The sequence below is a fragment of the Ranitomeya imitator genome, chromosome 1 (assembly GCF_032444005.1).
Source record: "Ranitomeya imitator isolate aRanImi1 chromosome 1, aRanImi1.pri, whole genome shotgun sequence".
Taxonomy (NCBI): domain Eukaryota; kingdom Metazoa; phylum Chordata; class Amphibia; order Anura; family Dendrobatidae; genus Ranitomeya; species Ranitomeya imitator.
This window is the reverse complement of record NC_091282.1, coordinates 175387118-175405613: the sequence shown is the minus strand read 5'-3', so window position 1 is coordinate 175405613 and position 18496 is coordinate 175387118. Positions and strand designations below refer to the sequence as shown.

The 18496-nt window shown below is 42.7% G+C and overlaps 1 protein-coding gene across 2 annotated transcripts in view; it reads left to right on the top strand.

Annotated features, from left to right (window-relative positions):
• Window positions 1-18496, top strand: part of EFNA5 (ephrin A5) — a 583129-nt gene that overhangs the window by 431805 nt on the left and 132828 nt on the right. For both annotated transcript variants that reach the window (XM_069752525.1, XM_069752533.1), the window contains exon 2: window positions 14287-14579. In XM_069752525.1, the coding sequence (XP_069608626.1) occupies window positions 14287-14579 (293 nt within the window). The remainder of the gene's footprint in view (window positions 1-14286; window positions 14580-18496) is intronic.

The following is an 18496-nucleotide window of genomic DNA, read 5'->3' as shown; positions in this document are numbered from 1 at the left end:
CATCAATCAGTGGGAGAAAAATATTGGCCTCAGGGCTTGTGTGCCACTCCTGACTCCTGTGTGCATCATCACTCACTCAGTAGGCCATAGAAAGCCCTTTTTTTTTTTTTTTTTGCTTTATTTGGGTTCTAAATTCTACCTGAAAAAATCAATAAATCAATCAGTGGGAGATTAATATTGGCCTTTGGGCTTGTGTGCCAGTCCTAAGCGTGCCATCTCTCTCTCTCAGATAGTGGGCCATAGAAAGCCTATTTATTTATTTTTTTTTTATTGGGTTTATAAATTTTCCCTGGGAAAAAAAAAAAAAGTGGGAGATTAATATTGGCCTCTGGGCTTGTGTGCCAGTCCTGAGCGTGCCATCTCTCTCACAAATAGTGGGCCATAGAAAGCCTATTTATTTTTTTTTTTTGGTTTTATAAATTCTCCCTTAAAAAAAAAGGGAGATTAATATTGGCCTTTGGGCTTGTGTGCCAGTCCTAAGCGTGCCATCTCTCTCTGTCTCTCAGATAGTGGGCCATAGAAAGCCTATTTATTATTTTTTTTATTGGGTTTATAAATTTTCCCTGGAACAAAAAAAAAAAAGTGGGAGATAAATATTGGCCTCTGGGCTTGTGTGCCACTCCTGACTCCTGTGTGCGTCATCTCTCACTCAGTGGGCCATAGAAAGCCTTTTTTTGTTATATTTGTTTTCTAAATTCTCCCTGAAAAAATCATTTTATTTTATTTGGTTTCTAAATTCTTCCTGAAAAAATCATTTTATTCTATTTTTTTTTTCCTAAAGTCTCCCTGAAAAAAAAACAAAAAACAAATCAGTGGGAGATTAATATTGCCCTTTCTGCTTGTGTGCCAGTCTTGACTCCTGGGTGTGCCATCTCTCTCTCTCTCTCTCCAATTGTGGGCCATAGAAAGCCTATTATTTTTTTAGCTTGATTTGGGTTCCAAAATCTACCTGAAAAAATCACTACATCAATCAGTGGGAGATAAATATTGGCCTCTGGGCTTGTGTGCCACTCCTGACTCCTGTGTGCGTCATCTCTCACTCAGTGGGCCATAGAAAGCCTTTTTTTGTTTTATTTGTTTTCTAAATTCTCCCTGAAAAAATCATTTTATTTTCTTTGGTTTCTAAATTCTTCCTGAAAAAATCATTTTATTCTATTTTTTTTTTCCTAAAGTCTCCCTGAAAAAAAAAACAAAAAAAAACAAATCAGTGGGAGATTAATATTGCCCTTTCTGCTTGTGTGCCAGTCTTGACTCCTGGGTGTGCCATCTCTCTCTCTCTCTCCAATTGTGGGCCATAGAAAGCCTATTATTTTTTTAGCTTGATTTGGGTTCCAAAATCTACCTGAAAAAATCACTACATCAATCAGTGGGAGATAAATATTGGCCTCTGGGCTTGTGTGCCACTCCTGACTCCTGTGTGCGTCATCTCTCACTCAGTGGGCCATAGAAAGCCTTTTTTTGTTTTATTTGTTTTCTAAATTCTCCCTGAAAAAATAATTTTATTTTCTTTGGTTTCTAAATTCTTCCTGAAAAAATCATTTTATTCTATTTTTTTTTTCCTAAAGTCTCCCTGAAAAAAAAAAAAAAAAACAAATCAGTGGGAGATTAATATTGCCCTTTCTGCTTGTGTGCCAGTCTTGACTCCTGGGTGTGCCATCTCTCTCTCTCTCTCCAATTGTGGGCCATAGAGAGCCTAATATTTTTTTTAGCTTGATTTGGGTTCCAAAATCTACCTGAAAAAATCACTACATCAATCAGTGGGAGATAAATATTGGCCTCTGGGCTTGTGTGCCACTCCTGACTCCTGTGTGCGTCATCTCTCACTCAGTGGGCCATAGAAAGCCTTTTTTTGTTTTATTTGTTTTCTAAATTCTCCCTGAAAAAATCATTTTATTTTATTTGGTTTCTAAATTCTTCCTGAAAAAATCATTTTATTCTATTATTTTTTTTTCCTAAAGTCTCCCTTAAAAAAAAAAAAAAATCAAATCAGTGGGAGATTAATATTTACATTTGTGCTTCAGTGACAGTCCTGCGTGTGTGGCATCTCTCTCATTTGTTGCCACCAACAACAGAGTGTGTAACATTGTGCCTGATTTTCGTTGAGGTCTCACTCACCTGTAAAGGGGTAGCTAAATCATACTGAAGTTATAGCTCACCGTGTAATTTGTGTGACAGCAACAAATACTGTTAGTTTGTTTACGTTTTTAAAACAATGAGGAAGTATGGTGGAAGAGGTCGTGGCCGGGGGTTCATTGTCAGCTGGTAATGAGGGTAGTGGTAGTGGTGGAGCATCAGCTGGTCGTGGGAAAAAAAATATTGCACCTAAGTCTGGAGCTGTGAAGCCAGGTTCGTCGTCTGGCTACACAAGGCCTCGAACGCTCCCTTTTCTGGGAGTAGGAAAACCGCTTTTAAAGCCGGAGCATCAAGAGCAAGTTTTGGCTTATCTTGCTGACTCAGCCTCTAGCTCTTTTGCCTCCTTTCGTGAAACTGGTAAATGTCAAAGCAGCGCGTCGTTAGTGGATGTTCACGGTCAGGGACAAGTCGCTTCCTTGTCCTCTTCAGCAAAAACAACAACAGAGAAGAATGGAGCAGGCGACACAACGGGTTACTCCATGGAGCTCTTTACACATACCGTCCCTGGCTTAGAAAGTGAAGCAGTTAACAGTCCATGCCCATTACAAGTTGAATCTGACATGGAGTGCACTGATGCACAGCCACAGCCAGACTACTATGCTGGTCCTTTGACTCAGACCACAACATTGCCCTCGCAGGGTGCTGATCAAGAATCAGACCCTGATGAGACTATGTTGCCCCATCACGAACGCTATACCACCGACCGACACGGTGACACAGACGAAGTTGCACACGAGCTACAAGAAGAGGTAATAGATGACCCAGTTCTTGACCCCGATTGGCAGCCATTGGGGGAACAGGGTGCAGGCAGCAGCAGTTCTGAAGCGGAGGAGGAGGGGCCGCAGCAGGCATCAACATCGCAACAGGTTCCATCTGCCGGGCCCGTATCTTGCCCAAAACGCGTGGCAAAGCCAAAACCTGTTGGAGGACAGCGTGGCCATCCGGTTAAAGCTCAGTCTGCAATGCCTGAAAAGGTATCCGATGCTAGAAAGAGTGCAGTCTGGCATTTTTTTAAACAACATCCAATTGATCAGCGCAAAGTCATCTGTCAAAAATGTTCAACTACCTTAAGCAGAGGACAGAATCTGAAAAGTCTCAATACAAGTTGCATGCATAGACCTTTAACCACCATGCATTTGCAAGCCTGGACTAACTACCAAACGTCCCTTAAGGTTGTAGCACCCTCGGCCAATGAAGCTAGTCAGCAACGCAACATCCCTTCCGGCAGTGTAGGGCCACCATTTTCCGCACCACCTGCAGTATCTGTGCAGGTTTCTTTGCCAGGCCAAAGCAGTCAGGGTCAGGGAATCACCAGTTTCGTAGTAGGAAACACTGCATCTAGGCCACCGGTGGCAACAATACCATCTCCCACCGTCTCTCAGTCTGCCATGTCCACCGGCACCCCCGCTAGTTCCACGATCTCCAGCTCTCCAGTCCAGCTCACCCTACATGAGACTATGGTTAGAAAAAGGAAGTACTTAGCCTCGCATCCGCGTACACAGGGTTTGAACGCACACATAGCTAGACTAATCTCGTTAGAGATGATGCCCTACCGGTTAGTTGAAAGCGAAGCTTTCAAAGCCCTGATGGACTACGCTGTACCACGCTACGAGCTACCCAGTCGACACTTTTTTTCCAGAAAAGCCATCCCAGCCCTCCACCAGCATGTTAAAGAGCGCATCGTCCATGCACTCAGGCAATCTGTGAGCACAAAGGTGCACCTGACAACAGATGCATGGACCAGTAGGCATGGCCAGGGACGTTACGTGTCCATCACGGCACACTGGGTAAATGTGGTGGATGCAGGGTCCACAGGGGACAGCAAGTTTGGGACAGTTCTGCCTAGCCCACGGTCTAGGAAACAATTGGCTGTAGCCGTTCGCACCCCCTCCTCCTCCTCTTCGTCCTCCTGCAGAAGCGAGAGCTCGTCCACAGACCGCAGTCGCACAACCACTCCATCCGCAGCTGCCACTGTTGCACATCAGGTCTCCCATTATGGGGCAGCTACTGGCAAACGTCAGCAGGCTGTATTGGCTATGAAGTGTTTGGGCGACAACAGACACACCGCGGAAGTTCTGTCCGAGTTCTTGCAGAAAGAAACGCAGTCGTGGCTGGGCACTGTAGATCTTGAGGCAGGCAAGGTAGTGAGTGATAACGGAAGGAATTTCATGGCTGCCATCTCCCTTTCCCAACTGAAACACATTCCTTGCCTGGCTCACACCTTAAACCTGGTGGTGCAGTGCTTCCTGAAAAGTTATCTGGGGTTATCCGACCTGCTCCTCAAAGTGCGTGGACTTTGCTCACATATCCGCCGTTCGCCCGTACACTCCAGCCGTATGCAGACCTATCAGCGTTCTTTGAACCTTCCCCAGCATCGCCTAATCATAGACTTTGCAACAAGGTGGAACTCAACACTGCACATGCTTCAGAGACTGTGTGAACAGAGGCGGGCTGTTATGTTTTTGTGGGAGGATACACATACACGGGCAGGCAGTAGGATGGCAGACATGGAGTTGTCAGGTGTGCAGTGGTCGAAGATTCAAGACATGTGTCAAGTCCTTCAGTGTTTTGAGGAATGCACACGGCTGGTTAGTGCAGACAACGCCATAATAAGCATGAGCATCCCCCTAATGCGTCTGCTGATGCAAAGTTTGACGCACATAAAGGATCAGGCGTCTGCAGCTGAGGAAGAGGAAAGCCTTGATGACAGTCAGCCATTGTCTGGCCAGGGCAGTGTACAGGACGAGTTAGCGGGCGAAGAGGAGGAGGAGGACGAGGAGGATGATGGGGATGATTATATTTGTAATGAGGAAGCTTTTCCGGGGCCACTGGAAATTGGTGGCGCGGCAAGGCCGGGTTCTGGTTTTTGGAGGGACACAAGTGACGTGGATTTGCCTGAAACTGCCCCTCAACCAAGCACAACCGGAGATTTGAGAACTGGAACTTTGGCCCACATGGCGGATTATGCCTTACGTATCCTCAAAAGGGACACACGCATAACTAAAATGATGAATGATGACGATTACTGGTTGGCCTGCCTCCTTGATCCTCGCTATAAATGCAAATTGCTAAATATAATGCCACATGAGAACTTGGAACTAATATTAGCAACCAAACAATCAACTCTTGTTGACCGTTTGCTTCTGGCATTCCCTGCACACAGCGCCCGTGATCGTTCTCACACGAGCTGCAGGGGCCAGCAGACCAGAGGAGTTAGAGGGGCAGAAATCAGAAGTGGCGTTGGCCAGAGGGGTTTTCTGACCAGGTTGTGGAGTGATTTTGCTATGACCGCAGACAGGACAGGTACTGCAGCATCAATTCAAAGTGACAGGAGACAACATTTGTCCAGTATGGTTACAAACTATTTTTCATCCCTTATCGATGTTCTCCCTCAACCGTCATTCCCATTTGATTACTGGGCATCAAAATTAGACACCTGGCCAGAATTGGCAGAATATGCATTGCAGGAGCTTGCTTGCCCGGCAGCTAGTGTCCTATCAGAAAGAGTATTCAGTGCTGCAGGTTCAATACTAACAGAAAAAAGGACTCGTCTGGCTACCCAAAATGTAGATGATCTAACCTTCATTAAAATGAACCACAACTGGATTTCGAAATCTTTTGCCCCACCTTGCCCGGCTGACACCTAGCTTTCCTATGAAAAGGTCTTGCCTGTGGACTATTCTGAATGCCTTTTCCAATCTCGTAATTTTCTGCACCTGGTTGTCCAGCATACGACATGTTTACACCTCACTAAATGGCCAAACTCCCCACACGGGGCCGTGGTATCGACACTTGGCGACAGCACCCGTGAGAGTGCAGTTTGTCTGAAGAGGTGGGTGAGCCCGCTTTTGGTCGACGGCACTGCCACTGGGTCCCTCCTAGTACAATAAAGTGTCTCTGGCGGTGGTGGTGCGCACCCAACGTCAGACACACCGTTGTAATATGAGGGGCCCTGGGCCTGTACCGCCGGCCACAAGACAGTTTCCCCCCACCCCAGCTCAAACAGTGCTCTACCACTTGCAAAATTATCTCACAGCTCCACCAATGTTTAGTCTATGCGCTGACATCCTTCAATGCCTGCCACTGACAATACCATTGTATTGACATTTTTGTTATGTTAGGCCTTCGATGCCTGTCTGTGGTCACTCCTTCCACTAGGCCTCCACTGACCACACCACTGCTGCCCGTGTACCCCTGTAACCAATTTAAAATTGCCTACAGCCATGTGTTATTATTTTAGGCCTTCGATGCCTGTCTGCGGTGACTCCTTCCACTAGGCCTCCACTGACCACACCACTGCTGCCCGTGTACCCCTGTAACCAATTTAAAATTGCCTACAGCCATGTGTTATTATTTTAGGCCTTCGATGCCTGTCTGCGGTGACTCCTTCCACTAGGCCTCCACTGACCACACCACTGCTGCCCGTGTACCCCTGGAACCAATTTAAAATTGCCTACAGCCATGTGTTATTATTTTAGGCCTTCGATGCCTGTCTGCGGTCACTCCTTCCACTAGGCCTCCACTGACCACACCACTGCTGCCCGTGTACCCCTGGAACCAATTTAAAATTGCCTACAGCCATGTGTTATTATTTTAGGCCTTCGATGCCTGTCTGCGGTCACTCCTTCCACTAGGCCTCCACTGACCACACCACTGCTGCCCGTGTACCCCTGTAACCAATTTAAAATTGCCTACAGCCATGTGTTATTATTTTAGGCCTTCGATGCCTGTCTGCGGTGACTCCTTCCAGTAGGCCTCCACTGACCACACCACTGCTGCCCGTGTACCCCTGTAACCAATTTAAAATTGCCTACAGCCATGTGTTATTATTTTAGGCCTTCGATGCCTGTCTGCGGTCACTCCTTCCACTAGGCCTCCACTGACCACACCACTGCTACCCGTGTACCCCTGTAACCAATTTAAAATTGCCTACAGCCATGTGTTATTATTTTAGGCCTTCGATGCCTGTCTGCGGTGACTCCTTCCACTAGGCCTCCACTGACCACACCACTGCTGCCCGTGTACCCCTGTAACCAATTTAAAATTGCATACAGCCATGTGTTATTATTTTAGGCCTTCGATGCCTGTCTGCGGTCACTCCTTCCACTAGGCCTCCACTGACCACACCACTGCTGCCCGTGTACCCCTGTAACCAATTTAAAATTGCCTACAGCCATGTGTTATTATTTTAGGCCTTCGATGCCTGTCTGCGGTCACTCCTTCCACTAGGCCTCCACTGACCACACCACTGCTGCCCGTGTACCCCTGGAACCAATTTAAAATTGCCTACAGCCATGTGTTATTATTTTAGGCCTTCGATGCCTGTCTGCGGTCACTCCTTCCACTAGGCCTCCACTGACCACAGCACTGCTGCCCGTGTACCCCTGGAACCAATTTAAAATTGCCTACAGCCATGTGTTATTATTTTAGGCCTTCGATGCCTGCCTGCGGTCACTCCTTCCACTAGGCCTCCACTGACCACACCACTGCTGCCCGTGTACCCCTGGAACCAACATCAGAAAATATAAAAATAAGTATTTTGCTTATAAAAAAGAAAATACTGGAGAGATATCAAATGCAGACATTTTAACATTAAAAACAAACACATACAACAAAAATCTGGTACAGTACTAAAAATGGCCACCAGCTACAATAACTTTCTCCTGCAAGCATTTAACTGAAAGGTTTTTTCAATTTTAAACACAGATATGGCATCCACCGAGTGTTGTCCTGTCGCGTCTTCTTTATATTATTGCCAAGAAGATGCAAAACAATGAAAATAATAAAATCATTATTTACCAAAAAAATAGAGTAAGTCAAAACCACATTGCAAATAAACATTCATTACAAATAAAGAAGCAGGGCGCGTCCGAGGGTGAGTATATACCTAATAAGAATATAATCACCCTCGGACGCGCCCTGCTTCTTTCCGACAGCCTTCCTTCCTAAGAATCAGCCCTTCCGTGGTGTAGAGAGAGGGTTTGTTACACTCCAAGGTGTTCCCCAGGTTGCCTTTCCTGAGCTTCGATCTTCCGGCTCTCGTTTAGTAGTTGTTGGAAACTACGCTGCATTGGGCCTACAAATTGGGTATGGGGTGTAGAGAGATGGTGTGTTCCACTCCAAGGTGTTCCCCAGGTTGCCTTTCCTGAGCTTCGATCTTCCGGCTCTCGTTTAGTAGTTGTTGGAAACTACGCTGCATTAGGCCTACAAATTGGGTATGGGGTGTAGAGAGATGGTGTGTTCTACTGTAGAGAGATGGTGTGTTCCACTCCAAGGTGTTCCCCAGGTTTCCTCGCCAATGCTTCGATCATCGTGCTCTCGTTTAGTAGTTGTTGGAAACTACGCTGCATTAGGCCTACAAATTGGGTATGGGGTGTAGAGAGATGGTGTGTTCCACTCCAAGGTGTTCCCCAGGTTTCCTCGCCAATGCTTCGATCATCATGCTCTCGTTTAGTAGTTGTTGGAAACTACGCTGCATTAGACCTACAAATTGGGTTTGGGGTGTAGAGAGATGGTGTGTTCCACTCCAAGGTGTTCTCCAGGTTGCCTTTCCTGAACTTCTATCTTCAGGCTCTCATTAAATTGTGGTTAAACGGAACAACTGCATTTGGCGTACTAGTTGGTTTGGGGCCTACTATCGGTGTCTGCCGCTCCTTGCTGTTCTCCTGGTTTCCTGTCCTGAAATTCCTTTTTCAGGCGCTCGTTAAGTAGTTGTTAATGTTAGACTGCATTTGGCCTACTAGTTGGGTTGGGGCCTACTATCGGTGTCTGCCACTCCTTGCTGTTCTCCTCCACTGAACAAAGCTGTGCCGCCTGTTTACTACTGTTGCCAATTTTGAACTGCATTTCGACTACTTACTGATTTGGGCCTACTCTCTGTGTCAGCCTCTCATTCCAGTTGTCCTCCACTGCAATGCCCCCTGATTAGTCCTGTGTTACCAATTTTGAACTGCATTTAGCCCACTTTATTCTTTGGGCCTATATCTGTGTTTCCTCCTCATCCTGCCCATTGCCCAGCCAGTGATAGATGAGTCTGCTGGTACATTGACCCATAACGCAACATTTCCCGTGCACGCTACACTGCAAGATTGTGACCCTGCTGAAAGTCAGGTCCCCCTTCCCGCATACCATACCACCTTACACGGGGACAAACAGGAAGGTGCAGATGAAAGTGCAGGTTCCTTCATCAGGTGGGGGGAGGAATACTAGTTGGCGACGTCACTGGCACAGGGCCTCTCATGGCACGCAAAAGTGTTGCTGCCGGTGGGAGGCGCCCCCGCCGTGCAAACACACCGCTGTACTTTGAGGGGCCCTGTGCCAGTGCCAATGCCAACGAGTGGGCCCCCCCTGCTTGCTCAGGCTCACAGCACTTGCAAAGTTGAAATACTTACCTCTCCCTGCTCCACTGCCGTGACGTGGTCCAGATTTCCTGGGCCCACTAATTACTTGAACCAGCCCTACCCACCACAACTTTAGCCAAATGACCCCCAATTTCAAATGCCTTCCAATTATTATAAGGTAAATTACGCTTGACAAGCTTCATTAAGAAGAATGGATGGTTTTGACATTAAAATGGGCACTCTAGGTGTTTTCCTGGCCCCCACTCACTGCCGACTATGCTGCCCCATTGACTTGCATTGGGTTTCGTGTTTCGGTCGATCCCGACTTTACATCATAATCGGCCGATTTCACTCGACCCGACTTTTGAGATAGTCGGGTTTCGCGAAACCCGGCTCGACTCTAAAAAGGTCAAGGTCGCTCAACTCTAGACTACAAGACCAAAATTCACACAGTCACATTTGTCTACACTTTGTGACAGCAGCACTGATAAGAAATATTATACAGTTTTACAGATGTCAACTTTCAAACTGAAACATACCATGACCCCTTTTTAATCTTTGTTTACACAAAGAACTTTGTCTGGTTGTCAATGTGACTGCTGGTGAAAGAAGATCAATTAGCTGATAGTGAAGGAGGTCACTGAACAAGGGTTACTGTATCATCAATAACGTGATGGATTACGGAGCTGCCATGAACCATGAATTGGATGTAAGATATAATTTGGGGTTTCAGAGGTTCCGCTAATAAGCTTTATGCCTCATTAATCTTCAGATGAACTTTCATCACATTAAATGTTTTGGAGATTTGTAAATGTAAAGTATGTGCTTCTAGAAAATTACACCACTAACTTAAAAGTGGACACTTTGTTAGAGAACATTCTGACAGACTGACTGATAAAACTTATTTTGTTTCATTACACAAAAAACTTTGAAATTCCTATTCATGACAAATTGATACAATATTCTACTGATTTGTGTGATTAATGACTATACATGATGTCATTTGTCTGGAATTCCTTTTGTGCAGGGCTTAGGCTAGTTTCTGCATGCGTCGTTTTGACGGTTCGGCATCTGCACGAAATTGTAACTTCGTTCGGCGCAGGTTGTCGCACCATCAAAATGACGCATGTGGCAGCGGCATCCGCATAGAGCGGCATGGCCTGCCTACCCAATGTTAAAGATAGTGTGCGCACGCCGCATGCAGCCATAGGCGGAGCTGAATGAAGAGGCGTGGCAGTGGGCGGAGCTTCACGGAGGAAATCCACATCCCTCCGCAGCTCGGCTAAATGCTAGTGTGAAACGAGCCTGAGGAATATCTTAAGTTTTTAAAAAGTATGTGCATGCCAATATGAGCATCTTCTAATACAACATTGAGACGCATTAGTGGTGGTGGTCTCTGAGTCAGGTCACCCTCTGATTACTAAAGCAAAGAGTCTAAACTGTAGCACTTCTGCTTCATGGGACTTTACTGAGAAATTTCCATAGGGGAAGGTTTATGACATAATACACACTGACTCTTTGCAGAAAGAGTAGCATTAGCATTGAACCATAAATGCCTCTTCTAAATAACAATCCTACAAGTTATAAAGGTGGCCATACACAAGAGAATTATAGCTTTATGGCACCTATGCATATTAGATGGCAGTCTGAATGATGCTTCGGACGATCGGCCGACAGCCATCTCTCCCATACACAGGAGCGCTCATTTGGCTAAGCATGACTCTGTTATTTATGAGAAAACCACTAACAGATATTTTAGCTGGTGGCTTATCTCCAGGAGAACTGAGAGATTGGCAGTCCAAAATTCATATGTCCAATTGATATCTTGCGCGACAATCAGCAGGCTGGCCATACACATTAGACTGTCGGCCAAACCCATCGATATCGGCGGATACAGTTGGTATTCGCCTAATGTATATGGAAGACTTCAGACATCAACTATATAATGTATGTGGAAGAAGAGACGGTACGGACCCCCAACTCTACTGTTCGGGTTTGCACATCTCTACTTAGGATACTTCCACGTAGAGTTGGGGGTCTGTACCAAGCACCTACTGTTCGGGCATGGGCTTCCATGATACTGTTCCAGTTTGGCACCCCAACACTGGGTGTTTCTCGTGCTGTCATGTGCATGACCACACGAGAAACACTGTTGGCCCTGATTGGTGGTAAAATCATTGCCGCTGGACAGAGAGCCGCGGTTCCCACACTGTCAAATGACAGCATGACCCCACAACTGTGATCAGAGGTAAAAAATTTACCTCCAGTCACTGGAGTCGTCTGATGGGACTATTACTCCCATCAGCCTACGCCTGCTTCCGCTAGTAACAGCGAGAGCAGGCAGTGGCTGATGAAAGTATGTATCAGCCGGCACCTGAGATATAAATAAATAATTAAAAATTATAAAAAGCATGGGTTCCCCTGTATTTTTGATAAACAGGCTAGTTGTCAAAAATGGGGGGACCCCACGTCATTTTTTTTTTTATTATTGAAATAATTAAAAAAAATGGTGTGGGGACCCCTCTATTCTTAATAACCAGCCTTGCTTGTAATTATCGTTTCTTGGGGTATGTGCACATGGAGTCTTTTTGCTGAGTTTTTGACAGTAGAAATTGAGTAGAAGCAGAGTTTTTGAGAAATGTTGAAATCTGGAGAATGAGTCGTAGCTTTTCCGCTCAGTTTCTGCTCCAGAAGCGCCTCAAAAAACTCCATGTGCACATAGCCTTGGAAAGTTTTTTGAGGGGTTTTTCAATTCCTAATGCAATTCAAAGAGATTTTTCAAGCATTTTTGGTGAGTTGGTGAGTTTTCCTGAACCTTTTTTTTTCCAGCCTTTTAATTGGACAGTGCTTTTTGTATCCCTTTATTTTCAAGGAGGAGACAGTACATGCACCTTCTTTTCTACCACCAGGATTTTCTAAAACCTGAAATGGCAGAAAAACACTCCAACGTCTGAACGTATGAAGTAGTTTTAAAATAGAAATGAATAGTTTGGCTTTCAAGCATTTTTTGAGCTATTTTTCTGGACTTTTTGGAGACTTCTCTGCCAATAAAGGAGTTGTTGATTTGAATGTTTTTCTATATAAATTTTACACAGTAAGTCTACTCTTTCATACATAAGCTTTAACAATAAACCAATTAGATGAATTAAACTAGCTAAATTATTTCAACTGACAGTTTTGGCATAAATTAAAATGGCCAAAGTTTTGCTTTCCAAAATGTCACGCAGTCTTTTGAGTGGAAAACCATTTGTTCTACAAATGTCCAGTCTGTCTTTGCTGAAATATATATTTAATGCATTTTTTTCTCTTTTGCAATGCCTTGGGTGGGCTTTAAATTTCAGTCCTAATTTATCATTCATAGCACATCGGTGTCAAATGTCACAAAAATGACACTTGCAAATTCTCAAGTATAGCATGTCGGAAAATGCTTTATAATAATTAAAGAAAAAACCCATTTGGGCTAGACTACCTAAGGCTACAATGATCGTCTGGCTCTTGTTCAGAGCTGTCAGGTTAGCAGGAGCGCTATTAATTCATATCCCAGAATCCTTTTTATCATAAAGCTGCAGATTCTTTACTGTGTAGTTTGGCAGTGAAACTGCATTGCTCTTACCTTTCTTGTAAATGCTGTACAAGACCTTGTATATGCACTAGAAATAAGTGCCAGCAATGTGTAACTATGTAAATATGGCTGTCCTCATGTCGTAAATCATAGTAAATAGCTAGAACCTGGCTTGGTATTGCAATATATACTGTGTCCATATAGTGTGTAAATATTGTTCATGATAAATTACTATCATTATTATTATTTTCTAAGAATGAAAATAGGATAGTCATTAAGTATAGACAGATATTGGCCATAGATTAAAATAAATATATGTTAAAGAATATTAAAATTATTATTTTTAATTAATAATAATACATATCTATTTCTTAAAGAAAATACAATATTATTATTTATTCTTAAAATAATTATCTATTATTTCAAGAATATTACAGCTATATTATTATTATTATTATTATTATTATTATCATTAATAAAATAAATATTCCTTCAAGAATATTTCAATTGTATGATTAGTATTAAAATAAATATTTATACCTTCAAGAATATAACAATTATATTATTATTATACATTTCTATATCTTCAATATATTACATTATAATATTTCAATAAATATTACAATAATAATGATAACAACAATAATAATAATAATCTATTTTAATATTCTTTAAGGAATACATTTATGTGTATAATAATAATAAAATTAATATTATTTTTTTAACTTTTGCTTAATACTTGTCTGTATTTAACTGTTTATTTTTGTCCCTAGTATAATTTTTTATTGCATTGTACAGTTAATATAGTTATATTTTCTTGCGCAGTGGCCTAATTTCATAATGAATTTTGCCTTTATCTACCTTCTGACGTGTCATTGTACCTGACCTTATTCACTGCCACTAGAATGAAGGGACATACTGCTCATATTAGAGTCCTATCAGTTTCAATGATAATACAATCAACATAGCTTAGAGCTTTGAAAATCCCTAAGTAGTGCTGATTTGATATGTAGATTGTGAGAGCAGTGGCCCCTTTTTTTTCATGCTGTCAGTGGGGGTCTTGCCTCAAGAGGCCTCTATGAACCCAATTCCCTGACAGATTTCAATGACATTTCAGTAACTAGATAAAGGTAAACCTCCAGTTAGTTTTGATTAAAAATGTAATATGTATTTAAGAGCTTCTAATATGTAAAAGCTATAAATCCACTTCCAATATTAACCCTTTCTTTTTATGTCCTTCTGTGATGGCAGGTTTATGAGAGGGGACTACCACATTGATGTCTGTATCAATGACTATCTAGATGTATTCTGCCCTCATTATGAAGACTCCGTGCCTGAAGATAGAACTGAAAGATACGTTTTATTCATGGTGAACTTTGATGGCTACAGCTCCTGTGATCACACATCCAAAGGCTTCAAAAGATGGGAGTGCAATCGACCCCACTCTTCCAATGGACCTCTAAAGTTCTCAGAAAAATTCCAACTCTTCACTCCTTTCTCATTAGGATTTGAATTTAGGCCAGGAAGAGAATATTACTATATATGTGAGTACAATCTATCCTATTTTATTTATTTTCTCTCAGTGTTTATATTTGCTTTTTTTTTTTACAGATAATGGTAACCCATGGTCAATATAGTCTGAAGTTTTAGGAATGACCTTAATCTTGTTCATCAAAGTTAAAGAGCTGGCCTGCTAAGCACAGGTTTATCACTACACAGATCTATATAATATTATTTTGATACATGTACCAATATAAAATTATGATGTATATAACAAAATGGGCATCGGGCTAGCTCAGAAATTACACAATATGCTTTATAAGTGGCATGGTACCTTTTCAGGGTGTCCTCAAAGATCCTGTTCTTAACTTGTCTGGTTAATAAAACCCATTTTTTAAGAGTCTAAGATTGTGCTCTCCATCCGGGTGCTCAAAAAATGTGAGAGGCGCCACACAAAAAGTGCACAAGGATGTGGGCTATCAAAATCTCCTCCAAAAGGAGAAGTGCCCTCAAAAAACCTTTCTCATATCTCTGGTGCAGTCCAGAAGGTCATAACAACAGCCAGGGGTCAGTGACCACCCCTCATCAAAGCTTGGAAAGAACTTATCATGCTCCCAGCAACCATCCCAGTTGAACTGAGAACCAGTCTAGTTCTCAGTCAACATAGTCTAGGTGTTACACAGGGCATGAAACCTGATGGCCACACACATCTTCCCAGGGAATTCATCTATGAGAGAACCGCATCCCAACAAGTCCTTGTGATGGACACAGTGAAAAGTGGTCCACATGTGAGTTAGGGTCCTCTACGAGGATGACTATATAAGTCTGACGCTTCCAACCAATCTGCATTTGTGTGTCCATCCTATATCAACAAACCAAGCCAAAACCACCGATAAGAAGCAAAGTTAAATTTGCTCCTAGTCATTTGCCTGATTCTAAATATTATTTTAGGCATATTATTATTATTTTTTTTAAATAATTGCTTTGGGGGGAACCAGCTTGTACATGACAAAAGCAGCCTATTAATTTACCTGCCAACTGTGTAATGCTTCATTGCAGTATCTGGCGGGACAGTGTAGTGAATCGAACACTTGTGTATTTTCCCTTTAAAGTTGTTTTCTGGGATGTATTTAGATTTTATTTAGTCCTCTAAATCTAGTAGAATAATAAGCTACTTAACATAAAGCCTGTAATAAAATTCTATCACCTTCTCGCCCTATGCAAATAGTGCAGCGTTTTTCATTTTTGTACACAGTAACACCCCTTCCTCACAGTATGGGCAATATGCAATCATCATATTTCCATCTACATTACCTATTTCATATTCTGCTTGCATTCTAGCATCTGTATTATGGCTGCAATGTCCGGACCTCCCTCGATTCTACATGATTATATGGTGCTACAAGTCCGCTTCAGTAGAATGTGGAAGGTCCCAGGTATTGACGCCGTGAGTTACAAGCTAAAATGATCCTATGGTACAGCTGAATAAAAGCCGCCACTGAACAATGGTATTGGGATATTTGTGAATTCACATTTGCGATAATAAAATGCACTGATCTCATAGACAGATAATTCGCAGATAGATAGGGAGATCGGTAGTTTCTTATAGGCATAAGTAGAACAGTATTGTACGAGACATGTAAAAGCTATTTAAAAGTGTAGAAAGTATTACTGGTTCTTATTTATGTCTTTAACGCTTCGAGTGAAAACGTTTATAGGAAAACACATCATACGGTACTTTTTCCGTGGCATATGGTTTTTGTTCTCCACACTTATAAATAGGCCCTTAACTTCTTAAACTGCAGAATAAAAAATGGACCATTGAGACACATCTGTATTACCCGGCTGCAAAATCAGTTTACTACTAGAAATTACACCGCTTGTGAGAATGTGACTTCACTACTGTAAATAACGCACAGTTTAAGAGGCCCAGGATGGATGTATGAGCCAGGTTACAAGCAAATCTCTCAAAATATGGATATTCATGAACAGGGACAAAGCACAATAGAAAAGCCTAAGGAAACTCATTTTAGCCAGTGGAGCGAACGTTATTTGTGCCGAGTTACTGAATTGTTGAACGTTTCAATTTAGCTGTAATTCCATTTTTGATGTCACAGAGTATTAATTTATTAGTCAGCGGAGGTGTTTTAGTTACAGTTACAAAACGCTGCATTATACATCATTGAAAGGAGAACTATTAAAAACTCCTTATTAAAGTCCCTTTCGCAGAGTGAAATGAATGTTAAATCAATTACCGTAGCCTTGATATCCTCTTGTAAAGATCCAGGAGCACTGATCTCACCATCTACATTTATGTCCACATCCTTAATGCCCTTCACTAGCTTATTAGTACAAGAGCTGGGTTTAGTTAGTTATTGTGTTCCTCACCAATAGTCACTATGAAGGTATTGATAGTAGAGACTGAAGAGTAGAAGGGTCGTCACAAGGACCATAGAAGGTACCAGACAGCCGGGATGCCCAGAAAGGAATATCTAGATGATTAAATAAGTGATAAAAACATTGTAAAATTATAAATACAGAAAAAATAGTATTTAAATTAGTAGCTATTTATATATCAGTTCCAATTCAAAGGCGAGATGTAAAGTATAATCCCTCCAATTCACATATACAATTTATATTGATATTATTTAGGTAGATTTTCTCAAACTGCTTATACAATTTTAGCAAGAAGCCCCATAGAAAAGATGGAAATGGCCTCTTAATGTCACAGTATAAGATTCACCTAGTCAGTTGTGCAGAAGAATAGTTTCTTTAGGCCGTGTTCACGCAAAGGATTAATGCAGAAATTTCCGCACCTGTCACATGCGATGGAACTGATCGCCATGCGTGACCATATCCTAAAGTGAAGTGAATCGTAGCAAGCGAAAGGAAAGGGGAAATTTCTTCCTTGCATTGCCTATCTGGTTGCTTAACTTTAGTTTGCAACATGTAGGTATAGTGATATTATTTAATAGGAGTTATTCAATACTGGTGCACTAATAAAGCAGAACAGAAGTTTTGCACAAAGCTTTTTTTTCTTTCTTGAGATAGATAGATCAGATAGCTCAATAGATAAGACAGATCAAAAGCTAGACAAACAGGTAAATATAGATAGAAAGAAATACAACTTTACATATACTTTAGAGAAATCAGGTGCGGACACAAACAAAATATGGTCCCTGTGCAAGAACAGTATATGACCCCTTTGCAGTCTAATAGTTCATTACAATGCACCCATCTACTATATAATTGTCTAAGGGTCACTTCCGTCTTTCTGTCTGTCACGGATATTCTTTGGTCGCGGCCTCTGTTTGTCATGGAATCCAAGTCGCTGATTGGTCTCGCCAGCTGCCTGTCATGGCTGCCGCAACCAATCAGCGACGGCCACAGTCCGATTAGTCCCTCTCCTGCAGTCAGCGCCCGGCGCCCGCTCCATACTCCCCGCAGTCACCGCTCACACAGGGTTAATGCCAGCGGTAACGGACTGTGTTATGCCGTGGGTAACTCACTCCGTTACCGCCGCTATTAACCCTGTGTGACCAAGTTTTTACTATTGATGCTGCCTATGCAGCGTCAATAGTTAAAACATCTAATGTTAAAAATATTAAAAAAAATAAAAAAATCATTATATACTCTCCTTTTGCGACGCTCCAGTGACCGCTCCATGCAAGCGGCAGGTTCCAGTGCCGTGTATGGGAGAAGGACCTGCCATGACGTCACGGTCATGTGACCGCGATGTCATCACAGGCCCTGCGCGCCTGCGCGAGAAAGACCTGCCATGACATCACGGTCATGTGACTACGACGTCATCACAGGTCCTTCTCACGCAGGGCTTGTGATGACGTCCCGGTCACATGACTGTGATGTCATGGCAGGTCCTTCTCGCGCAGGGCCTGTGATAATGTCGCAGTCATGTGACCACGACGTCATCACAAGTCCTGCACGAGAAGGACCTGCCATG